Source organism: Engystomops pustulosus, chromosome 5, assembly GCF_040894005.1.
Source record: "Engystomops pustulosus chromosome 5, aEngPut4.maternal, whole genome shotgun sequence".
NCBI classification, from domain to species: Eukaryota; Metazoa; Chordata; class Amphibia; order Anura; family Leptodactylidae; genus Engystomops; species Engystomops pustulosus.
Window position 1 is genome coordinate 58,368,630 of NC_092415.1, and position 26,836 is coordinate 58,395,465.

General features: G+C 42.1%; 1 protein-coding gene across 3 annotated transcripts in view; it reads right to left on the minus strand.

Annotated features, from left to right (window-relative positions):
• Positions 1 to 4,336: 4,336 nt before the first annotated feature.
• The window catches only part of MIB1 (MIB E3 ubiquitin protein ligase 1), a 62,016-nt gene continuing 39,516 nt past the window's right edge, over positions 4,337 to 26,836 (minus strand). For 2 of the 3 annotated variants that reach the window (XM_072152089.1, XM_072152087.1), the window contains exons 13-22: positions 18,036 to 18,168; positions 17,466 to 17,552; positions 15,961 to 16,122; positions 14,812 to 14,993; positions 14,220 to 14,412; positions 13,241 to 13,319; positions 11,474 to 11,587; positions 9,569 to 9,669; positions 7,745 to 7,878; positions 4,337 to 7,281 (exon numbers count right to left, since the gene is read on the minus strand). In XM_072152089.1, the coding sequence (XP_072008190.1) occupies positions 7,263 to 7,281; positions 7,745 to 7,878; positions 9,569 to 9,669; positions 11,474 to 11,587; positions 13,241 to 13,319; positions 14,220 to 14,412; positions 14,812 to 14,993; positions 15,961 to 16,122; positions 17,466 to 17,552; positions 18,036 to 18,168 (1,204 nt within the window). In that variant the 3' untranslated portion in view covers positions 4,337 to 7,262. Of the gene's footprint in view, positions 7,879 to 9,568; positions 9,670 to 11,473; positions 11,588 to 13,240; positions 13,320 to 14,219; positions 14,413 to 14,811; positions 14,994 to 15,960; positions 16,123 to 17,465; positions 17,553 to 18,035; positions 18,169 to 26,836 lie in introns of all 3 variants that reach the window. The other variant, XM_072152088.1, reaches the window with a different exon arrangement.

The window sequence follows — 26,836 nt, forward strand, 5'->3', positions numbered from 1 at the left end:
CAGGTATTTCTCCTTTCAGTATGGGAAAAGGACCAGACATCTCTGGATTCCAGAGAAAATAAGAAAATATTTGGTGGTTTCTAAGAAAGGACCTGGAAAGAGGAATACTGTGAATTCCAACGCCATAAGTAGTAATCCTCACAGACGCCAGCCACAGAGGTTGGGGAGCCCATATGGACACTTGGATCCACAGCTTTGTCCAATATCTGAGAGCTATCCTCAATAAAAGAAGCCCTCCCAAAATTCAAGGGAAACATGCAAAAGTCATGACAGGAAATGCCGCTTCAGGGAGGAGTTGGGACCTAAGGAAAGTATTGGACCAGATCTTCAAATGGTTGTACTTGAAAATCCTCTCTCTGTCTGTGGTTCTCCTGAAAGGGGCACTGAATATCAAAGCGGATAATCTCAGCAAGGTCAGTGTAAGGAGAGTGGACTGTCATCAGAAGTGTTTCTCTTTGCGAAAGAAATGGGGAACTCCAATGATCAAACTTTTTGATCAGAACAGGCAAGTACCAACTAAATATTGCTGCTATTCTGGACTTTCTGCAAAAAGGCCTGGATAAGGGGTTATGTACAAGCACCCTCTAGGGGCAAGTGGCGGCTCTCAGTGGTTTCTTGGACATTTGACTAGCAGAAAACCCATGGATCAGAAGATTTATAAAGGCGTCTGAAAGAATATGTCCATGTACGTCTGACAGTTCCTGCTAGGGATCTATCCACAATTCTAGCTGCATTAACAAAAGACCCATTTGAACCAATACCTAAATACTACCAACAAACAATAACACTGCTATCCTTCTGTTCTGCACCCAAGTCCAGTAAGCTAAGGAAGAAGAATTCCATTGCCTGGACATGAGGAGATGTGTTTGGAAAACACTAAATAAAACACTGTGCCTAGTCACAGAGCACGTCATTGAAAGGTACATAAAATATATTTTGTGTAAAACCTATTTTTTTTTTTTTTTTTTATACAAAAACTCTTTGGCAGTGTATGTACTATGCTCTGCAGGGACTGGGGTGATAAATATGGGTCTCCTGGTGGCAGGTTCCCTTTAAGATCAGGCGAGTTTGCCGTATGTCACAGGTGAGTTTGCTGGGTGTTAGCCATAATCATCAACATTAACAAACGCTTGAAAAAGTTCATTCTGTTTGTATTGACATTATGGGGAAAATAGATATAATTTGTAATATGTTATTAATATAATGAGCCACCATAATAAAACATCCCGTGTGGGCGTCCCTATAGTATAATAGTTATATAGACCCCTAATAAAATAATTTACCTTAGGACCACTCTGTCATCAGCGCTGCGTTTTGAATAGAAGGATGCAGGCCTCATGCAGGAGTTCATCTACTACAAAGTTTCTAACTTTAATCACTATGCCAAAATCTGCTAGGTTTATCTAGGGTCTATCATCTACCTTTAATAAGACCAGCTCCGGTTTTACACACTGAGGCGTAGTCTTACCTACCAGTTAAACTTTCCCTCTGTCTAGAGGGCCGTTACCGGAGACTGCATGTAATAGACAAAGGGATGCATGCCCGGTGTCCTATTAAAGAGGAGAATCTCCCCTTTAATTTAAAATCAGGATTGTGTTTCAACGTGAAACAGAACCAGAGATATCTATGAAAAGAGAACCCGTAAGGCAAAATAACCCCCCTAAACTAAATATATTTTCATAGGCTGCCATTAGAAAGCATTGCTTCTATCCCTTCATTGTCCCTCTACATGCCTGTAAACCTAAGCAGTGAGGTCCTAAAGCTGTATGCAAATGACCTGTGAATTGTCCAATGAGTCATTAGCATATTCAAGCTGTCCACCTTATTCATGAGTGGGAGGCACAGCCACACCCCCAGTGCTTGACTGACAGCCTGAATAATGGATGCTCCATGCCCCCTGCAGCCTGTGTGTGTGTATGAGAAAGATACAACAGCTCCAGGCAGCCATGTTATAGCAGAACATGTCAGGTACTTGCAGCTGATGTCTGTGTCTCTCACCTGTGTATTAGGAGGATGCAGCATGTCAGCAGATACAGCAAACACACCATCAATGCTTTACTATACATTACACACAGACCAGAGCAGGGGGAGGAGAGGGGAGGGGTAACAGGGGTGACATCACTGCCTCTGACCATGTGACCAGCCTCATTTACATAATAAAGAAATGATGATTTTTCAATGATTAATGTATGAATTGACTAGATAAAGGCTGGGATGGATCCTTGTGAGCTGCTCCAACAGGTAGTAGTGACAGAAATAGTGACAGAGAACTGATGACAGGTGTCCTTTAAAGTAATGTGCCTTTTAAATATAGATCTCAATTCCCTACTAACTTTAAAAGGAACCTGTCAGCAGAAATTGAACTAATAAACCATGACCTGTTTGTTGTCAAGCAGCACACCACCTTCCAGAACATGTTTCTTTCATGACCCAATGTGCTGGCAGTATCCAGAAAATCTACTTTGAAGTGAGATGCAAGTTGGTTGTATAAAGTCAAGGAGGCAGAGATTTTAAGACTGAAGTCAAGCTCTCCCTTCCTCAGAAAGCCCATTCACTGTACATGATGTCAATCGCAGAGGAGGTGGCGTTCAGTGCTCCCCAACTTGGCTTCAGTGTTAAACTCTCCTATGACGTTATACAACCAATTTACAGCTCACTTCAAAGTTGATTTTCAGGATGCCGCCACCAAGCTGGGCCATGAAAAGACTAAAACTATATAACAAACATAATAATAATAATCCCTTTATTTATATAGCGCACACAGATTATTTTTCAAAGAGTTTGCCAAATCAGTCCCTGCCCTCATGGGGCTCACAATCTAATCAACCTACCAGTATGTGTTGGAGTGTGTGATAAGGAGAATGAAGAAAAAAAAATAGGCTGATATTTCGCTGCTTGCGATTCACAACGTTTTTTTTGTCAACAGGGTACAATGATGAAAAACGCGTTTTGGGGGTGTACCACTCCCTTCATCAGGTCCGACCCCAATACGCTTTGTCCATCAATGTCCCCTGTTCATTGCGCTGAATCCCTGCAGCGCAATATCAGGGTATTATTTTCTTTCTTATACTACAATCCGTCACTAATTTGAGTTCCGGATATTAGGTTGTCTTCTGCAGCTCATCATTACTCCTATCTAATTGCCTTGCTGTTATTTGCACATACATTATTTTGTGTCTGTTATGCATTGTGTTATGCTTGTTTATGAAATGTGAGAATGCCCACTCACTACCGGAGTCATACTACCTGCGCTGTGTTATCTTTTCCCTATTTTGGAATATGGGAGGAAACCAACCCAAACACGGAGAGAACATACAAACTCTTTGCAGATGTTGACCTTAATAGGCCAATTGCTGATGACTGGTTCCCATTAACAGTGGATCTCTCCAATTCTATTGGGTCCCCGAACAGACTTGAGTCATTAGCTCTTTGACCTTATAACTTTCAGCTGACTAGAATTGCCACTGTTGCCTGTTGTAGGATTGCAGCTGTCAGGAACACATGCTTTCACTCTGCCTAAGGGAGGGGGGAAAGGGAGATGCTGGCAGAAAGGAGCTGAGAGACACATTGCTTTGCATGCCCCTGGTTCTCTCTGCTCCTTCTGGCAAGGTAGCAGGTAGGCTTACAAAGTACAAACTTGCTCTAAGGTTTATTACTGAAAATCTGATTAACGGAAACCTGCCACTTAAAAGTGGTAGTTCTAACCCACAAATACATGGCACCAGCTCAGGGTGAGCTGGTGCCGGAGCATATTTTCATTAATGCAAGAGACCCCCCCGATTGCTGTATTATACCTTACATTACAACCCGTTTCGGCACGGTGCACCATGCCGCGACCGTGCATGCGGCCGATTCCGAAGTGCCTGGGAGCCGGTGACGTCACCAAGCTCTCGGGTACACTCGCGCCTGCGCACGGCCTGTTTCCCTGTGCGGAGTTGCGCAGACGCGAGTGTGTCTGAGAGCTCAGTGACGTCACCAGCTCTCAGGCACTTCCAAATCAGCCGCACACGACCGCGCGTGTGGTGCGCCGGGCCGTAATCTGGTGCACCGAAACGGGTTGTAATAGAAGGTATAAAACAGCAATCGGGGGTCTCTTGCATTAATGAAAATATGCTCCGGAACCAGCTCACCCTGAGATGGTGCCGTGTATTTGTGGTTAGAACTACCACTTTTAAGTGGTAGGTTTCCTTTAAATGATCCCTTTAAAGGGAGGCATTTGGGTTCTGACAGAAACCTGCGTTCAGTCTTGGACGGTGAAGAAGTGCTGCCAGCATAGCCTTTTCTGCTGGGATGCATTTGTCACACACATACCATTTACCACTCTATACAATCCTCACCAGGTGTAAAATGTTAGTGTTTATTAAAGCAGAAGCCATGCTGTAATACAACAAGCAATGGAGATTCTCCAGTTGTGTACAAAATATTTCCAAGTCCTGACAGTTATTTCATTTCCAGAACAGAGAACAAAAACAAAAAACATTCTACACTGAATATCCAAAACATATAACAAAGCCAGATAAAAGGAATCATTAACAGATCATTGCAGTAAAACAGAGTGTTCACATGGCAATAATATGCGTCTGAAAATAAACTGCAACATGTATAATGCCTTGGAGCAGGTGGGGGTCAGCACACTCATTACACCCTTTTAATAGGGCGTATCAGTGTGTTGCTATCCTTCGTGATTTCAGTGTGAAACAGACAGGGCTTTTCTCAACGTTTTTGTGAGAAATATTAAAAAAAAAAAAAAAGTGGCAGATTTTAGGGATTTTCCAAATGTAATGCAAATCTGTGTTAATATACCCCAAGATGTCTAGATCCACACAGTTCACCCCATGTCCTGACGATCACAGACGCAGGAATAATGACATCACTGCTAAATGTCACTGTTCTTGCTTATAGGTCTGCAGGTCACAAGACCCCCAGCTTTGAGTGTACACTAAAAAACTCAAGGCCCTGGTGCAGAAATGGGGAGCCAGAGCTCCCCTTACTCCTGGAGACTCCAGAACCACCATGACAATGACTCACAACGTTGGCCATGTTCAGTCTCCCTTTACTCACAGACTGAGCACTCGACAATATCTTGATGCAGTTGTTTTCAGCCAAAACCATGAGTAATGCTTACAAGAAAAAGACAAAAATCCACAGAATATTTTTGTCTTAAAAAAAACAGATATATATTATAATGTATCTCATCTCAAAATGCTTATCTGTTCTATTAAATGAAGCTAATTATGTGCTGGCCAAAATCACACCTTCATTCAGTTGAGAAGAACCAAAAAGGTTACCTAGAAGTTGTAGTATCAACACAAACGTTACAAAAATAGTCCAGCATAGGCCACTGAACACCAGTTGTATTATTTACTGATAACATTAATTAATAAAGCGGTTTAGGCAAATTTTAGCTTCGACACAAAAGCTGATATAAACAATGAAAACAAAAGAAAATTTCTACAAAGTTAACTTTTTTAACATATCAAGTCATATAAAAATAATATGAGCAGCTAAACAGAGTATCCTATAGAATTATAAGATACAAGGATCCATTCACTAACAAGCTTAGAATTATTTTATTATTTTTTTTTCCAGAAATGTCAGTCCGTCCCCCTAAACATATATTTCAGATACACACCAATATACATAATCCGTTTTGATGAAATAATCTACTAAACTTGAAGAGGACTTTTTAGCAAACACTTGTATTCCTATGAATGGGGCATCAGAAACTGTACTGTCTTGCTGCTCTGTTATTCCCATGAATGCATTGACAGCTGGGCGTTAAGCTTTGGAGGGGGAGGGTGTCAGTGCATTGCCTGGTACTGTCCAAGTAGTACGTAAAATGTCACACTGTGTAAGGACACACTCTATTGACCAGGAATGACAAAGCCCAGTTACAAAATGTATTCATTTCCAGGAGGAATAACAAAGGAACAACATAATAAAGGATGTTCCAGAATTGTTACTAAGTGAGGAATGTAAATACATACTATGTCAAGAAATAAAAATGGGTGAAGTAAACTATGAACAGTTTATCTGTGTTCCTCCAGTCATGTAATCTCATTGTGTTACTTGCAATTAAATATCAAGAAGGCACAAAGCTAAGGGAACAATACATATAACACTGGAACAGGACAATCATCTCTCTATTCACTCTTTCTTTCATCTTTGAAAAAAGATTTCTCAAAAAAAAACATGCCTGTGTGCCACTTTTTAAGTTGTTTATTTGATTGTTGTGACATATGACTCTGTATAGCAATACGAAATATCTACAAAACTGTAACTGAAGCAAATAAATATTGTAAATCTATACTGATCTAATGTCAGGAGTGATCACATGATGATTGTTGCCTTCTCTGATCTATGAGTTGGCAACATAGACTGCCCTTGTGCTTATATTAATGTCATACTAGGTTCAGAAGACAAATAAGATAAAAAGAGCAAGGTTTTTATTGTGCCGTAAACTTCGTCCACGCGTGGCGCCCAGGGTTAAGCATGTGGAGTGCCCATACAGGGAAAAGATTAAATCCCGGGGGAGACCCTGGAGTGGGGTCTACTCCCTAAGTGATATTTCTGCAGTGAAGACTTAAGCTGATATACGCAAGACTAATGTTGGATAAAGCCACCGATTTTGGTAGGATGATCCAATCACTCCAAGTGATAACTGAACTACCCAGAATTGATTTTAATGACAATACATCACAATGTACTTCTCCAACAGCATTAGCTCTCTCCTCTGCTAAACATACATACACCATTAGAAGTATTGGTCCAGAGTGATGATTAAAGCCTATGAAGAAACAAACAATGAGACAGAACAGTCCAGTTTGTCTTGTGCTGACCAGTATGTGTCTCATCCACAGAATGCGGAGGTAGCACCATTAGATATGCTTGGCTCTGTATAATGGATGACCCAGGTACCCGCACAGGCAAATCTTCACAATACATACACAAAGTGCATATAAAGAAAGTTGTGGAGATGTATCTATTTTTTTTCTCCTCCTGAATGCAGATGATTTTTATGGATAATTTAACATAAATACATTTTAACAAATCTAAAAACAAAATGATGAATGGAGAAATGGTGTCAGAACGAAATGTCCAGTGACCACAATCCAGCACTGGCAGTGTAGGGATGATCAGAAAACTGAGCACTGTAGTTTTGGGCACTTGTAAGGCTTACATTCATTACTCAGAATCAGAAAAGACATCAAGTTAGCTTCTTTGTTCTGCCTTTGGGAGCACAATCTCTTAGATTTTCTCTCCTAACATGACATACTGAATCTGTAAATGAATAAAAGAAATTCTATTACTTCGTTTCATGAAAATAAAGCTCTAATGCAGCAAATACAATCTCCAGTCCAAGGACTACCAGCAGGCCTACTACTAAGCAGATCACTTCTCAGGCATGTGAGGGACAGTGTCCGACAATTGTGCACACAAGTGACCAAAAAATATTTCTGAATTCTTTGAATTTCAACATGTATAACTGCTCCGGCCACCGCTTTTCTATTAAGCACACTACAGCAGTGTGGTTTTAGAGACTCTTTCCAGTATTAAATAGTGCAGATAGAACACAGTACATTAAAACTGCAAAGGATTTAGCGTGGCAAGATCAAGCATACAATTTTCCAGCAATTCATTCAATCGAGAGCCTAATGTGCACTAATAGACCCAGAGTATTTAAAAAATATATATATGTACAGAAAGCAAATACTACAAAAACAAGCAATTGTGAGACTAGTACAATAGGATTCTTCGTTCAATGGCCTTCCGACAAATAGGGCATTCGCTCATCCGATCACCGCAGAGCTGACAGGTTCCATGTCCACACATGAAGATCATGTTCTTCAGCCTATCCAGGCAAACAGGACACATGGTCTAAAGTAAAAAAAATAAAAATAAAGGATTTCATAAGTAACAATTAGTTTATGAACCTATCTGGAAGCTCAAGGTAGTCCGTTTTATCACATTGGGATAGACTTATGCCACTGCAGCTTCCTCGCTTTCTTGCCCCTGTTATTGAAAGCTGCCATGCCTACGTGCTGCAGGATGAGGAGGATACATCATGTGATATCTACTGACCTGAGTATCTCCCCCTGGGGCTTTCCAGTATAAGGCCCCTTACACATGGCTGTATGCTTACCCGGGCATAGCATACGGCAAGTGGAGAAAGGAGTGCTCCTCTCCAAAGAAAGTTGGGGTCACTGCATCATGACCAGGTGCCACTGACCCCTACAGGGGCTGTGATGTGGCCACAAATAATGCGGCCGTATCACTGGCCCCCATACAGTTGCATGCACAGAACCTAAGTTTATACTACCAGCTGGCTTATCTAGCACCAAAGTTTTGCTGCATACTGTCTTAAAGATTTACCAAATTTAACCCATTAAACTACTACCCCCCTTAATTAATCTCATCTTATCATATAAGGCTATTGGTTCTGTGACAGTTAAAGAAAATGGCATTAATTGGATGAAAGAAAGAAAAAAATCTGTCAACAGGTTCCCTTTAAGCTGCACCTCTCCTTTTCTTCCCCAATAAACCTTAGTGGGGGGAGGCAAGATTGTCTTAAATACATAATAAATTAAGTGCACAGCTCACAAGCCAGTGTAGATTGAGGAAAAGCAACAATAAAATGGATGGGAATTGGATTGAAAGAGCTAAGTAGTGGCATCCAGGAAGAGGCGGTGACACATAATTGGTAAGGGTAGCTGAGTAGCTAAAAGGCTCGATCGCTCCTGCTGCATAGCGAAATACAGTCTTATGTGTTTCTGTACACTCTCCCCTTTACTACGGGAAGAGCTGGAATCCTGCTATGTAGTAAGTCTGACACTAGAATCCCATACGTTGAGTGATTGTTAGATGATGATGCTCAGCCAACTAATTTTTTCATGGCTAGTCACAAGCAGTCTAGTTTTATACATTATTGATATGCCTATATTCTTATCATATAATAAAGCCTAATACGTGCGGTAGAAGTATTTGACACCTTAAAAATAGTTTCAACAATGTGAATGTCTACACTAACAATGTGTTTGCATTTTCTTTTAGTATCTACCCAAAGCAAATCCTGCAAGCTAAAATCTCAAATGTCTACTGGATAAATGGATCATTTACTATATATTATTATATGTATTTATCGAGAAGTTCTTCTATATACAAAAAATGCAGTGCAATATGCAAAATTGAGTTCTCTTCATATATAGAGGCTGTAAGCACTTGTGGCTAGATTTACTCATAAGATAGAGTAAAACTAGAGACATTTATTAGGTGTAATGAACCAGATTTCATGCCAATATTTCCTATTTCAAGATCCCGTTATGTCCATCAATAAGGGAAACAGGGTTTGATTCAAGTAAATTTACCTCTATAACACTAGTTGCTCAAAAGGTGAAGAGCCACTTATACCTACTGTCCTCTTAGTTGATCTGTGTATATGTTTTTATTAAAGCGCAGGACAAAACAACTATGTTACTCCTATAAACACTTTCTACCCCGTACATTTGTGCATTGAAGGACTAACATTAGTACTGAACATGTTTTAAAGAGGTTGATTCTCATTCTTTACCTGTTCTTTTATATCCTGTAACTGTTGCTGCAGTTTCTGGACGTCGGCATTGACATTGGTATTGTCCTTATCCTTTTGTAGAGCTGGAATGTTCCCCCCTGCTGCAAAATAAAACAGAAAACTACTGTGTAAATATCATAATGCAACACTTGCCAGATTATTCATGTACTAAGAACCACACAGAATCATAATAAAGCTTCTATGACATCATATGTGTATGAGTTTCAGTCAGTTAAATTGCTGTGGCACCACAAGCGTGCATCGGGTAGGTAAGCTGCTGTGGCACCACAAGCGTGCATCGGGCAGGTAAGCTGCTGTGGCACCACAAGCGTGCATCGGGCAGGTAAGCTGCTGTGGCACCACAAGCGTGCATCGGGCAGGTAAGCTGCTGTGGCACCACAAGCGTGCATCGGGCAGGTAAGCTGCTGTGGCACCACAAGCGTGCATCGGGCAGGTAAGCTGCTGTGGCACCACAAGCGTGCATCGGGCAGGTAAGCTGCTGTGGCACCACAAGCGTGCATCGGGCAGGTAAGCTGCTGTGGCACCACAAGCGTGCATCGGGCAGGTAAGCTGCTGTGGCACCACATGCGTGCATCGGGGCAGGTAAGCTGCTGTGGCACCACAAGCGTGCATCGGGGCAGGTAAGCTGCTGTGGCACCACAAGCGTGCATCGGGCAGGTAAGCTGCTGTGGCACCACAAGCGTGCATCGGGCAGGTAAGCTGCTGTGGCACCACAAGCGTGCATCGGGCAGGTAAGCTGCTGTGGCACCACAAGCGTGCATCGGGCAGGTAAGCTGCTGTGGCACCACAAGCGTGCATCGGGCAGGTAAGCTGCTGTGGCACCACAAGCGTGCATCGGGCAGGTAAGCTGCTGTGGCACCACAAGCGTGCATCGGGCAGGTAAGCTGCTGTGGCACCACAAGCGTGCATCGGGCAGGTAAGCTGCTGTGGCACCACAAGCGTGCATCGGGCAGGTAAGCTGCTGTGGCACCACAAGCGTGCATCGGGCAGGTAAGCTGCTGTGGCACCACAAGCGTGCATCGGGCAGGTAAGCTGCTGTGGCACCACAAGCGTGCATCGGGCAGGTAAGCTGCTGTGGCACCACAAGCGTGCATCGGGCAGGTAAGCTGCTGTGGCACCACAAGCGTGCATCGGGCAGGTAAGCTGCTGTGGCACCACAAGCGTGCATCGGGCAGGTAAGCTGCTGTGGCACCACAAGCGTGCATCGGGCAGGTAAGCTGCTGTGGCACCACAAGCGTGCATCGGGCAGGTAAGCTGCTGTGGCACCACAAGCGTGCATCAGGCAGGTAAGCTGCTGTGGCACCACAAGCGTGCATCAGGCAGGTAAGCTGCTGTGGCACCACAAGCGTGCATCAGGCAGGTAAGCTGCTGTGGCACCACAAGCGTGCATCAGGCAGGTAAGCTGCTGTGGCACCACAAGCGTGCATCAGGCAGGTAAGCTGCTGTGGCACCACAAGCGTGCATCAGGCAGGTAAGCTGCTGTGGCACCACAAGCGTGCATCAGGCAGGTAAGCTGCTGTGGCACCACAAGCGTGCATCAGGCAGGTAAGCTGCTGTGGCACCACAAGCATGCATCAGGCAGGTAAGCTGCTGTAGCATCACAGGAGTGTATCAGGCAGGTACGTGTGTGACATCACTAATGTGTTTTAGTCTGGAAAGCTGTAATGACATCATTAGTTATTGTTTTTAACCAGGTAAGATAAGAGCCCTCCATGAGGGAAAAGTCTGGATACATTCCTGGCAAATACCATCAACATAAAAGCTGGAACAGATTGAAAAGAGCCCCAATCTTAACTACAGTTATTAAACTCTGTATCAGAAATCAATATTTTAGTATGTAAATCTGAATAAACAAAATGGTGCTTGTGTACCCCTTCTTCTTACCAATGTCATCTGTGACATCTTCTGCTCCCTTCCCGCTGCAACATATGACAAACGGCACTCTTCTTTCAACCAGAGCTCGACACTGGACACACTTCTTCATAAGACTTGCACAGTCTAGAAAAGAAAAGATAATTAGATTACACCTCTGTTAAATGAACAAGCATTGCTACAATAGCACAGTTAAAATTGTGATGTGTGATTCAATATACAGCCTCCCGCCAAGACGTTAAAGGGGCGGTCAAAGCCCAATGCTGCAATAATATAAACCAGAAACAAGAAAACTAATCTCTTCCAGCCCAACAAACACTGGCTGTTCTATATTTTTACTTCACACCGGAAGGACCATTATAGGTTGGTGACAGCTGCAGCTAATGAAAAACTTAAAATGCAATGCCACAGCTGAAGAGAAATTTAAATAACTTGCTGTTAACATTTGCATTTACAAAACACAACCATGTGTTAACATCCTGTTAACTGTGTTTTGTAAACACAAATGTTAATTAGGCAAATCTTTATTAAGCTGTGGCATGGAGTTGTAAAAAGCATGCGTTAAACGCCACATACAACTGCACACTTAAAACTACTGCACATTATAGGGAATGCGGCAACATTATTTACCTTCCTGAACTAGTAGCTATGTTATGTACTGCTTTGCCCACACATGCCACCCATAGCCATAGGATATTTCTAAGGTAATGTTTTGGCATGAAAGGATGAACTGGACAATAGAAACAACGGCCTGTTTGGCCTTTATGGCCATATCCCTATGTAATGTAGACATTAGGGTAGGTAAATCGCAGAGATGAATTCCCTTTAATACTAACCAAGCAAAGTTTTCCTGAAAAGAAGAAATAAACAGAGGAAAACCAGGGGACTGAACTTTTAATACCAAGGAATACAATTGCCAGGAAGAATAGTACGGGTCCACACCAATGTGTAGGCATGTGCTACATCTACACGACAGCAATAGCATCAGGGATTAGGCAGAACAGTTCTTACTCTTCCCATAGTGCCTCCTCTTGTGACATATCTTATTCATTCCTTGTGTAATATTTCCTGCCTTTTCACAAGTGCCACTGTAAGGAGATGATGGGTTGGTGGTGGTTTTATTGTTTATGGCTCACCCTTACTACACAGCAGTTTCATGTGTCATTTGGGGAAAGGGTTTATGTTGTGGAGCGGGTAGTATTTTAGTAATGCATTACCAAGGTCACAGAGAACTTGACTAGTGTGAACACATATGTCAGCAACCTAAAATTGGATATGCAAGTACATCCACTGCTGGTATAAACATTAGCTTAATGCATATCCAGCTTTCAGGAAGCCTGTTATTTATTACATCATAATAAATATAGCTACAATTCAATCAGGAAATCTGTTAATTGCAATGAGACACAAATAAAAGTATTCATAAAAGGCATATCCCGGTTTTCCCTTTTATGACTAACAATAGACTGTCTGGATTACAGAAGGCTGAAGGTGGTCTGGAATAGTAAATTGGTTCTGTAAATTGTTTATGTATGGGAATTAAAGATACAATACAGTCATCATCTTTCCATAACTTTAGAGAACAATGTAAATATGCAAACACTTTGCTATATTCTTTCCTTCACTTCCATGGGAGTTGCAGACAGCCCGGCTGTTTCCGTAATCCAACCTCTGTCTGCAGCAGAGTAACAAGTATTCCCATCTCTGCTGTAAAGAGCCGAACTGAGAATACCACTTTAAATTAAGCAATATTACCATCTGCACAATTATCAGACTTACTTTCACAGGCACACATATGTCCACACGGCTGGAAGAGTACAGCAGCTTTTTTGTCGGAGCACACAACACATTCTTCTATCTGTAGAATTGTGAAATAAAATGGCATATATAGATATAAGATATAGAAAACCATAAAATGAATTACATATAGAAGGAAAATAGAAAAGATATATATATTTATTTATTTTTATTCTAGGTAATAGAAAATCACTTATGGCATCACGATTCTTTCTGGTGACTTTTCAGCACACGCTGCCATGAATAATAACAGCTATAGATCTTTGTTTTTCCTGAGTTAGGGGGTGGAGGTTAGCTGCAATCTTGTATGCCAGAGACAACACAAAATATTTACTGCCCAATTCAGACTCACTCAGAATGCGCATTGTGGCCATTCTAGAGAAAAAGGGAACAGCAATGATAGGTCTGAAGTATTGGGGATCCACCTCTATTTCCCCCATCCCCTCTTCATAGACTGCTAAGAGCACTTGTAATTTGAAATTAAGTCAGCTTACAGTGTGTCTTGGAAAACAAAGTCAGGATCAGCAAAGGGGAGGGGGACCAGAGATATGAAAACCAGATACACAAGATACATTTTTAAAAACAAAGATTCTAAAATGTGTCAACTTCATTTATACAGTTAAAAAATCTATATAAATTTCAAAGCAGCAACACAAAAATATTGTGAAAAGTATCATGGAAAACCCCAAAATGTTATATACCCATAAATATTTAGATCCTGTAATATAATGATGAACGTATAAGGATAACATTGGGCTAAATACATTCTTGTATTGAGATTCCTATTGATCATGAGAACATAAATAGCCTATGAATACATAGCAGCTGCTTTTATGGTAACAGAAGGAACATGTGAGTTCATGTAACCAATGAACCAGAGACTAGTGAGGTTTTCATGACATAGGGACACAGCATTATAAAATAATAGAGGCATTTTCCTTCCCCCCCCCCCCCTTCTTACCTTTGTTCTGGACTGTACTTGCTCTTTACAAATGAGACATTTCTTCACACGAGGAGAACACAATGAACAGGTTGCTACATGGCCACATGGACCAAATAGTGTATCTCTCTTCAAATCTGAACACACCATGCATTCTTCCAAAGTCTCAGAGTCATTATTAATCATAGATGGACTGTGAGATCCTACTTGACCACTAGACAAGAGAAAAAGATAGGAAATAGCCCTTTACAAAATCTACTGTATTTACTAATAATCCTTTTGCGTTTCAGCAAGCCTACATGTGTGTCGTTTATTAGATCTATTTCCCAAGTGGATAGTGTAAGTGAAGCGGCAGGAGCTGGGCATGGGCCACCATCCTTGGAATAGAGAGGTTAGCTAAGCTTGAGCTTCATAACCCCTTTAAAGCAAGTTGTCTTCTCTATGGAGATGCAGCAATTTCCTTACTTTGTCTAAAATATGAACAGTGCAAAGTACACACTGCAGACACTCATCTAGGAGAACAATGTTTATAGAATTGTTTGAAAGAATGTAAAATCATATTACATTCATTGATTGCATTAAGTCATCCAACGCTCAATAAACTGGCATTTACCTGGATTTCTCTTTGTGGCATTTAGCGAGGGCTTTGCACAGGCTGGGATCAGGACACAGATCGAGGGGAGACTGGCCTTTCTTATTGCGAATGGTGAGATCAGCTCCATTAGCAGCAAGGAAGCAAGCGATGGAAGCTGCACTCTTCTTCTCTCCACCCTGAGTTCCAAGTCCCATGATAAGCTGAAATATAATATAAACATTATTTGAAGAATCGTTAAAGAACATCTACCACCAGGATGAAGGATTGTAAACCCAGCACATTTACATGTGGCGGGATCTGCTCTTTTATCTTCTTAAGCCCCTGGTTTTTTTTTATTTATTTTTTTTTAATATCTTAAATTATGAAAAAAAGCTTGAGGGGCTCCAGGCGCCACTGACATGTATTAAGTCTGGAGCCCCACACGCTCATTTGCATAAATTTAAAACTTTTTTTTTTTTTTTTTAAAGCAAGGGCTTAAGAACCTAAAAGAAGAGCAGATCCTGACAGAGGTTTACAATCCCTGATCCTGGTGGTAGATGTCCTTTAAGAATAAGAATTGACTTGGTTTAAAAGAATTAAATAAAGCACATTGCAGTCGTGTGAGGTTGGTGTCCTTTCTATAGATATGTGCATTTTTACTAAACGTTTGTGAGTAGTATTTAATTTTATTAAAGCATTTTATGAAGACATTCTACACGATTGGAGTGCGTGTTTCTTCTAGTGGTTCGCTGTGGTGAACGGTGGTAACAATAGGAGCAACGAAAACTGCATCCACGCGGGTCTGAACAGTGGGCTGCTCTTATCTGGGGAATCTGTGGATTTGTGCTGTGAGCAGAACGGAGGACAAACGACAACAATTATTGTGAAGGTTTGGAGTGAAAACCTCTGTGAACGTCTGGAGCTCCGGTCAGATAAGAAATCTATATATTTTTATTTCTATCTCTTTATATTTTAACATTGGGACTTCTGGATCAGTCCTGGACCGTTGTTTTAGCTCCAAGAGGGTTAAAGTTAAGAGTGAAGCACTACACCCAAAAAGCACATTCATGTTTCTACGATACACAACATCTAAGCAACACACGTCCACAGTGATGTGACTGAAGCATAGAAGTAAAATAATTGTACTACTAGTTCCAGAGAGAAATAGTCTATTCTAGAGATACTTACAGTGTTCTTTGATGGTTCCCATGTAGTGTCGACTTTGCCTACGTCCTGCATGTCTTGTAGCTGGCGCAGCTGAGACAACGTATGGTGCCTGAGTGCTTCATGAAGAGGGGTGTCACCGTCTTTGTCTTGAATATCCAGCTTGGCCTCGGCACGGACTAACAACTATGGAGAAATAAATATAATTTTGTTTCATTACCCTCACTGAAAAGGATCTTGACACAGAATCACGGAAGTGCAGAAAATTTCAGAAATACACACACGATTTTAATCTGGAAGTTACTCTCTGTACACACAACTATCAATAAAGGAGAAAGAAAGCTGACCTTTAGGATATCACATTATCTGCGGATACCATGTAAGTCCATGTCCGACCTTTTAACAGGCATCGTAACATGGCTTATGGACATGGACATATCTTAGCCAAACCAGAAGATTTGGGGATTCTTATCCTGGCTGGCTAGGCAAGAGGTCTTTGATCTAGGTCTATGCAAATTAAGTGACATTACATAAGAAAGGTCACATAGTTCACAGTAAAAAACATTTCTACCTTCTCCGCTGTTGCAAGTTAAAATTTAAAAAAATTCCCACTAATACACAAGTTAACTACAAAGATAATGCTCTGCCCTGATAATAAAATGATATACCTTTAATCCTTTAACTACTTGGACAATTGACCACCTGGGATTATGGCTGGCCATACAACAGGCAGTGATCATTTTCTCAGACATCCAAGGAGCACAGAAGTAAAAAGTAAAAGCTTTGCTGCGGTGTCACAAAAAGCATTTAAATGGGAACCCGTCACCAGGTTTTACACGACTTAAATACAAAACGTCCTTACTAAATTCCCTCTTTTATTTGAAATCTCACTTGTCAGCAACTGTGACTCTTCTCTTCCCATTTCACATGAGATGAGTCAAGTTTAGTGGTTGCAGGCATAGTGTCACTCCAGACCCTCCTGTGTTCTATTCTAAAGTAAATAGAAACATGCTTTGTGTCATATTTAAAGATAAGAATCTCATCATTCAGATCCATCCAATCAAGCGAATGGCTCTGTGAGCTACAGAACTGGAAATACAGGCAGTCAAAAAATAGCTGGGAACAGGATCTACATTTGCAGCTTCCATTTCCAATATGTCTTTCACTGCCTGTATCTCTGGTTCTATTGCTCCCAAAGCCATACACCTTATATGATCTGAAAGAGAAGATCAATATTTTTAATATTACACATAAAGCATTTAGGTACTATAGAAGAGAAGACAGTGGCTTCTGAAAAGAGGCTACAACCAATAAACTAAACTCATCTCATGTAAAAATGTGGCAAGGAGAGTCATTACTCTGGGGAAGATTTCTTTTTATAGGTAAATAGGTGAGATTTTGCACAAGACGGAATACTAAAGGCATTTATTACCCTTCCCAAGGGGGATGGTAGTTTAGTGGGGTAAAACCTGGTAATATATTCTCTTTAAGTAAAGGTATGAAACGGGGAAACATCAATATTAGCTTACCCTAACAATCTGTGTATGTTGACGCTCCACAGCCAGATGCAGTGCGGTCTGCTGGTTTACATTTTGGATGTCCAAGTTTGCGCTGCCCTGAAAGGTAACAGTAAGGTGTCAGAGCAGTTGTCACAATCTCACTAAAATTCGGAGCTCCATTAACAACTGGTTACAGAAACAACCACAAAATTTGAGACAGGCGGAAAAAAAAAAAAGCTGCTGTGTAGCTAAAAATCAAAAGCTTGTATAGTCAAAATAAATAATGGGGGGAATTTACCAAACCTGGTCCCAACCCCTTAGAATCCTGCACATGATGGTCAGGTCCTTCTTGACGTAGAAATAAGCTATAACTCTATAGCGCTATAGTAAATTTGCCTCCTGTTCCTCACGCAATATTCTGACTTTTTCATGTCTTGCACAGTGGAAATCTGGTGTAAAAAGGCATGACAAATACCACCCACTGAATAATTTGTGTTCCTTTCCACAAGAGAAAAGGTAATTAAATCATAATGCATCACCCAAGAGAGGTTTGACAATGTGGAATAAAACAGATGTGATCCAGCCATTATGAAGCCATACCTGGTGAACAAGCAGTTCTGCAACTTCCACATGATTGTTCAGAGCTGCCAGATGCAATGCTGTGTACCCATCATCCTTCTTCTCATCCACGATCCATGGTCGGGGCAACTTTGAAAGTAACACTCGCATGGCACTTGAAAATTCAAAACAAAATATTTTTTATTTTTGTGAATATCTCCTAGTTTACAGTGTAAAGTAATGTTGTTGTGAATAATTAAACAAGAACATTTGCACGTGCCCATTACCCATCGTCCCATCCCTGCAGGTGCAGGTCTCTGCATGTACATTTCTAGACTGAGGACTTGTTCTTAGGTTTGCTATGGAGGACATCATTTTCTAGAAAAGCCCAGAGTTTTACCATTTACATAAATTTGGCAATATGTCCACAGGTAGATAAGTGGCAATGTATCCATTGGTTTTGATTAGTCCATTACTCCCAAATACAATAGGAAAGAGCAGTTACCACTCCTATATACACTGAAGCTACTGGTAGATTAGGGTTTTTTTTTTTTTTTTTTTTAAATTGGGTAAATACAACAACTACAAGTTTGGAGTCCAGTTGACTCTTAACCCCTTTCTGCACCTTGACGTGATACTACGTCATAGGATTCGGGTCGCTCCCACACCTTGACGTAGTATCACGACAAGGCGATCGCCCGGGCTCAGAAGCAACTATCGAGATCCCGACTGTTTAACCCTATAGACGCCGCGGTCATTGTGACCGCAGCGTCTATGGTGAATCGCCGCAACGATTGGCACCCTCCGATCGTTGCCATGGCAACCCTGAAGCCCGATAAGAACCCCAGGGTTGCCTTCACTAGAAGCCTGTTAGGATCGTGCTTACAGCACAATCTAACAGTGCTGATGTCAGCCTATTCAAAATGCATAGGCTGACTATGTAATATGCTATTATTATGCTAATGCTAAGCTAATATTAAAATGAACAAGTGATCAAATGATCACTTGTTCATGTCCCACCCTGGGACAAAATAAAACAGTAAAAAAAAAGTAAAAAAAAAAAAGATTAAACAAGAATAAAAATCCCTTGAAGTCCCATCCCATGAAATAATACAATAAAACTGGGCATCACAACATCCGTTACAACCCGTACAATAAAATAAAATTGTCACTGAACCCGTACGGTGAACGGCGTAAAAAAAACACAAAACAAAAACAAAACTTGCAAATATTATGAAATGTTCACATCTGACCTCATAAAAAGTGCATAAAAAGTAATCAAAAAGTAACATTTACCACGACATGATATCAAGAAAAAGTGCAGCTTGTCCCGCAAAAAATAAGCTCTAAACCAGCTCTGTAAACAAAAAAATATAAAATGTTCTGCCCATTGTTACATGGCGATACAAAAACAAGCACATTTCTCACAATATACCGTATATACTCGTGTATAAGCCGAGTTTTTCAGCACAAAAAATGTGCTGAAAAACGTCCCCTCGGCTTATACACGAGTCATATAGGAACTTAACAATACTTAAAAAATAATAAACGTATATACTCACCCTCCGGTGGCCCCGATGTGCAGCGCTGCTCCCCCGATGTCCGCACGGCCCGTCTTCAGGCTTCTGCGCCCGTCTTCTTTCTTCTGCAGGGCGCCGCCATTGTTCTTCTCCGGGCGGCGCCTAGTATGACGTCAGCAGCGGCGCGTCATACTAGGCGCCGGCCGAGAGAGTGAGCAATGGCGGCGTCCGGCAGAAGAAAGAAGATGGGCGCGGAAGCCTGAAGACGAGCCGTGCGGACATCGGGGGAGCAGCGCTGCACATCGGGGCCACCGGAGGGTGAGTATATACGTTTATTATTTTTTTTTAATGCTGGGGCAAGCTGTATACTACTGGGGGCAGGCCTATAATACCGGGGGAAGGCTGGGCTGTATACCACACGGGGCAGGCTAGGGTGCTGCATACTACTGGGGGCAGGCGTATAATACCGGGGGAAGGCTGGGCTAGGCTGCATACTACTGGGGGCAGTGCTGCATACTACTGGGGGCAGTGCTGCATACTACTGGGGGCAGTGCTGCATACTACTGGGGGCAGTGCTGCATACTACTGGGGGCAGTGCTGCATACTACTGGGGGCAGTGCTGCATACTACTGGGGGCAGTGCTGCATACTACTGGGGGCAGTGCTGCATACTACTGGGGGCAGTGCTGCATACTACTGGGGGCAGTGCTGCATACTACTGGGGGCAGTGCTGCATACTACTGGGGGCAGTGCTGCATACTACTGGGGGCAGTGCTGCGCTGGCTGTATACTACTGGGGGCAGGCTGGGCTGGCTGTATACTACTGGGGGCAGGCTGGGCTGGCTGTATACTACTGGGGGCAGGCTGGGCTGGCTGTATACTACTGGGGGCAGGCTGGGCTGGCTGTATACTACTGGGGGCAGGCTGGGCTGGCTGTATACTACTGGGGGCAGGCTGGGCTGGCTGTATACTACTGGGGGCAGGCTGGGCTGGCTGTATACTACTGGGGGCAGGCTGGGCTGGCTGTATACTACTGGGGGCAGGCTGGGCTGGCTGTATACTACTGGGGGCAGGCTGGGCTGGCTGTATACTACTGGGGGCAGGCTGGGCTGGCTGTATACTACTGGGGGCAGGCTGGGCTGGCTGTATACTACTGGGGGCAGGCTGGGCTGGCTGTATACTACTGGGGGCAGGCTGGGCTGGCTGTATACTACTGGGGGCAGGCTGGGCTGGCTGTATACTACTGGGGGCAGGCTGGGCTGGCTGTATACTACTGGGGGCAGGCTGGGCTGGCTGTATACTACTGGGGGCAGGCTGGGCTGGCTGTATACTACTGGGGGCAGGCTGGGCTGGCTGTATACTACTGGGGGCAGGCTGGGCTGGCTGTATACTACTGGGGGCAGGCTGGGCTGGCTGTATACTACTGGGGGCAGGCTGGGCTGGCTGTATACTACTGGGGGCAGGCTGGGCTGGCTGTATACTACTGGGGGCAGGCTGGACTGGCTGTATACTATAGGGGGCTGGTTGGCTATATACTGGGGGGGGGGGGGTCTGTGACCAATGCATTTCCCACACTCGGCTTATACTCGAGTCAATATGTTTTCCCAGTTTTTGGTGGTAAAATTAGGGGTCTCGGCTTATACTCGGGTCGGCTTATACATGAGTATATACGGTATCTCTATATTCAGCAAATCAAGTTAACCATAAAAAAGCCATATAAATGGGGTATCGCCGTAATCGTGATGACCCATAGAATAAAGATAACACGTTATTTTTATGGTATGGTGAACATCCGGCGGAAAAAATGCTAAAGACCATAAACAAGAGTTAATGATTTTTTTAACCACCACCAAGAAAGAGTTAATAAAATCTGATTATTAGCTATTGAGCATCCCCCCCCCCGTAAATTATGTACCTGAAAAGTGGATCTCATCCACAAAAAAAATAATCTCCCATATGTCCAAATTACAAAAAATAAACATTTTATAGCCTGTAAAATGTGACATTGCAGATCTGCTCTGAATGGCTCCTTCCCTTCTATGCCCGGCCGTGCGCCCATATAGCAGTCACCACCACATATGGGGCATCCTTATACCCGGGAGAAATTGGGTATCAAACTTTGTGGAGTTTTTGTCATTTAATACTTTGTAACTATTTAATTTTTGGCCAAAATTAATATATTGTCTAAAAAAAATTACAGCTTGTAAATTACACCTCCATATTGTTTTAACCCCTGTGAAGCATCTAAAGGGTTAACACACTTCTTAAAGTAGATTTTTTACACATTGAGGGGTGTAGTTTCTAAAATGGCATGATATATGGGGTTTTACTGCTATTTAGGCCTCTTAAAGTCACTTAAAGCTGAGCAGGTGCCTCTAAATAAGGGTTTTGGCAATTTTCATAAAAATGAGAAAAATTGCACCCAAAATTTTGAACCTCCTAACAACCTAGAAAAGAGAGAGGATGCATAAAACCCTGCGCCGATATAAAGCAGACATTTGGGAAATGTTAGTTCGGTGCTAGGACTATCTGGCTGAAAAGCAGAAAATTTTTAACTTTGAAAATGAATAATTTTAAGAAATTTTTGCCAAATTTAAATTTTGTTCATAACTAAACACAAAAGATTTCATCAAAATTTTTCTATTACTTTGAAGTACAATGTGTGATGGTAAAACAATCTCAAAATCCCCTGGTTAAGTTAAAGCATCACAAAGTTATAACCACCTATAATGAACACAGGGCAAATTTTAAAACTCAGGCCTGGTCCTAAAGGTCTAAAATGGCTTAGACACAAAGGGGTTAAGTAGTAACCTAGGGCTAATTCTTGAGCATACATGTGTACAAAACCTTTTAGAAAAATGATTCCACAAATGCAATAAATTCACATAGGAGAGAAGTCATGTGCACATCTTGCAACTATGCCTATAGCTCTCATTACAATACAGTATGTAGAAAAACCCCACAACCTAGAATACACTTATATAGCGCATGACAGATGTTCAGAGTGACACCAGGACCTTGCTAACTAAAGCGTTCACATTAAGTGCAATGAAAAGAGGAGTTGCTTAAAACCTATTTATAGCCCCCAGTCTGCTGCACCATGTCCTACACTAATGAGACAGGGACAAATATACACAAGTTATCTCACCCATGTGCCCATTAACCCCCTCCTTGCTAGTGTGCAGCACAGCAGGCTGGGATATTACAGAAACATAGGCTTTTCAGGGAAATTTTGTTAGGGGGGGGGGGGGGAGCATAAAAATGTACAACCATAAAAAAGGGGAAAACAGAAAAAATGAACTTGTGAGTCTGTCAGATCTCTACTAGTTAAAGACAAGAAAATTCCCCCTCTGTATTACAGCGCTTATTATTACAATGATAATAATCCACTGTGCTATTCACATATCTGTTCCTTTTAACATGTGTATGTGTTGTCCAGTTTTTCCATTAGGGCATCCACATAGGTTACGTGTGGAAAGTCTGCAGTGCAATACAGTAGCAGTGTAGGAATATGGCAATTATACAAGCCCCTTATTCACACTGCAGGAAAAAAAACTGCAGAGGAAATCCTTATCCCTGCACGTAACTCAACCATTGTAAAGCTAAGAATGAGCTGCAGCCCAGCAGCTGCTAAATCACAGCATAAAACACGTCAGAAACCAGAGGGTTGTGGAAAAGCTGTGGAATCACATATTCTTATAGCCCATAGGAGTGTGGGGGGGGGGGGGATATAGGAGCATTAGATCAGGACTGATGCATTAGTATTTACATGTATTGATATTATTTGTACTGAGTAAAGACACAGATTTGATATTCCATAAGGCCCCTTTCACACAAAAGTATATGGCGACCCCATGCTAGCCATACAAATGGCCGCTAGCATACGGCCTCCATATAAGTGCATTGTGCAGGGCACATTGAGCACACACGTCACCATGCTGTGCAATCCCAGAAAAACGTTTGAATACGTTTGTCTGGAGTCGCAGCTTGTCCTTATTTTTTCACATTTGTAGATCACAGACGACAACAGAAGTCTATAAGTCCGACTTAAAGGGGTTGTCCAATGGCATAAAAACCTCTTGGAAGCCCGGGATGGGGTGAGTTGAAAAAATTAACATATACTTAACTCCGCGTTCCCTCCCGGAGTCCAGCGCTGCGATCTCTCCGGTGCCGTACCCCACGCAAATAAACAGGGGCACGGAAGCCGTGCAGCATCCAGCTTTAAGCACAGAACGCGGCACGTCTTCCGTGTCACTCTTTGTCTTTGTAAATAACAGAACGCATAATAAAAAAAAAAAATTGTGTGTGTGAATAAGGCCTTACTGATGGAGTAATAAAACTAGCAGCAGATATTACTCTTAGAAAATCTTGGTATATAAGCATTTTATTATGTGTAACTAGTTTAACTTCAGCAAAACTGTGAAGTCACAGAAGCAGCTGCCTGCAGGCCACAAGTTACTGCGGTCATTTCCAACACTGGCTGGAATAAGGCAATCTTCTGTAGCGCGGATAGAAGTTTCTGTATGGGCCAAACTTGATTGGTTAAATAGATGGCTGCAGCACCAGATTACATCTTACTTGTAGTTATCCTTTAATAGGGGTTGTCTAGCAGAGACAACAAGAGGCTCAGAAAGGGTTGGAAACCCTCCACTCCTGTTCTAACACTTATTCCCAACCTTCCCCCAATCTTAACTTCCATATTACACTGGCAATAAAGGAAATGAACAGCCACTTCCCGCCTTGAGTGGTGACCTACCTCAACCATTGGTTGGTCTAATGGGATATTGCGGTGTGTCAAATTAGGATAAGGCAGGAGAGTGAAGCGAGTACCCGGTATGTGCCACAATACTGGCAGGAGATTAGACAGGACATACATGCCAGACAACCATATAAAAGGATTTCCTTGTAGTCATTCAGAAAAAGTGTCCTTATTACACCTTCATTTCAGCTCACAATATAAAATGCTCAGGAATAGTAAGGGGGCAGCTTTCAACTACTCAGGGTCTCAAATAGCTATTTTAATAAGAGGAACACCTCAACCAATTTAAGTCGCAAATTACCAAAAAAAAAAGTAACGGAAGTGTAAAGAGAAATATTTATTTTGGTGGTGCTGTCCTTTTAAATGGCTTTTTTTAATTGAACAATTTAAGGACAGAGGAAAACTACTATAACTATACAAGAATCCCATCTGTTCCACCCCAGCATACAAAGTATCAGATAATGATTAACAACCACTGGGGGAGGTGAGAGGGGCAGAGCAAACAGGTTTTTGTTTTTTTTACAAGGACTACAAAATAGGGTCAAGCAATTTAGCAAATAAAAGAAAGAAATTGGTAGAGATTTTCTATGTTTTAACAGTACGAGTAACATAAAAGTAATGACTTGCAACACAAAAATAAAGCAGATTACACAATGCTATTGGTGTCAGATTATTTGGTTTCATAGAAGTGCCGGCTTATACGTTTCTCTATAAAATGTGTAAGTATAGTGACAGCCACAACAGCCTCCAGGAGCAGGAGTGCTAGTTCTGTGAAAATATGGCTAATATAAGTGGAAACATGAGAGACCGCTTTATTTGGCATGGCTAAAAATAGCCGAACAAATGGCAAAGCAGTGTTGGGGCTCGCAGGATGAACAATCAATAAGCAGAAAGCATGATAGGAGCTCCCAGAGCTCTGGGATCGACCATCGACAGCTGAGAGACTATTTTTTGCTATGGTTGACTAAATATGGTCAGGGAAGAGAGAGGCACTAGAGGGAACGCTTGCCTGGGATTGCATGTTTCAAATGCTTAGCTGCCTATAAAGCTCTTACAGTTTAGCTTGTGCCCTTTGAGTGGGGGATATGACTCGGCTCTATAATTGCAAGTGGGAGTCCAGACCTCGTATTGGGCTTTATTGACCCTAAGGAAGGAGAAATAGAGGTGTTTTGCAGTCCAATCTGGAATCCTCGACAAAGAGAAATCCTCAAGGACAGACGCATTGTTTCACACAAGGAAAGATATGTCTTGTTTTTTTTCCCCCTTTTTAATTTATGCTTCCCATGTATTTTTTGTCACATGGGAAAACCCTGCATATAGTCTGGTTTTAATGCAAAGCATTTGCAATTAATGCAGCAGTGCACCCGCTATATATATAGGTAATTAAAGAAGGTGAGTTTTTGTGCGATGCCCTTTTTAACCTGCTACTGAATAAGTGTCAGCCATCCACCTACTTCTCAGAGTAATAACATATTATGCTATTAATGTAAATGTGCTAACGCTTCTCCTGTGCTTCAGGCGTTCTAGACATAGATGGCAATGATAGTTAATCATTACTAACACCATAATGCATGCTGGAATATTAACACTTTAAGTGATGTGTAGCTATAGCAGAAATTAACAAAAGTGATATATGCAATTCACAAACCTTTACATCCCCCCCTAATGTCAGGTTCTGCATGCAGACTTTCCCCCATAAAGAGCAATGATCCTGAATAAATTCCCTTTTCCACAATGAGCTAACTTATGGCCAGGATGGTGTCTGCAGAGCATGCAGTCTGTGTAGTTTGCTAACTATTTAGACCCTGACCGTGGATGCTGTAATAGTAATGCTGCAATGCTGTTTTTCCTTGTATTACTGTGCTATATCACCAGCTACTCTCTGATTTGCTCTCTATCAGCTGCATGCACTAGCTTTGTCAGGGCTCTGCAGGAATTTTACTTTGGCTCATCTTTCCTTTTCTCGGGACACCTTAACCAATAGTGCTGCTAATAGCAAGAACCCTTTAGAAATAGGAGCCTCTTCTCTGCATTGCAAATACACTAATTCCACGAAACCCAGATGAAAGGAGAGCTCACCAGCAGTGTGACATCACTCCGGTCATTTCATTGCCTCTGAGATTACTGAATGCGAGCCGGGGGTCTAGGTGAGCGTGACAACATACAACAATTGCAGCCATCAATAAAGATGGCAAGGACTGCTGACGGCTATGAGGAGGCAGGTGGAGGTGAGTCACAAGGCTAATTAATAATCATGCCAGGAGCCGGGGCTGGCATCAGCAGCTGCATGTGTGGACCCGGCCTTGTATTGTACTGTATCACTAACACATAGAAGTTTAGAAGCAATGTCCTTGTGGTGTAAACCCCATAGCTTTGAATGCATGCTTAAATATTGCGTCTTTGAAAGAGATTTTAGTATGTGATATTTTTACATAGATGAGGTGCCCATTTTAACTATTTACTAAGCAATACTAATCTGCATTGTGTCATAGGCCAGATATTACATGGCAATGCAGCACTATTAGGCCCCATGTAACTCTTCTGTAAATGTATAGTTGTGCAAAA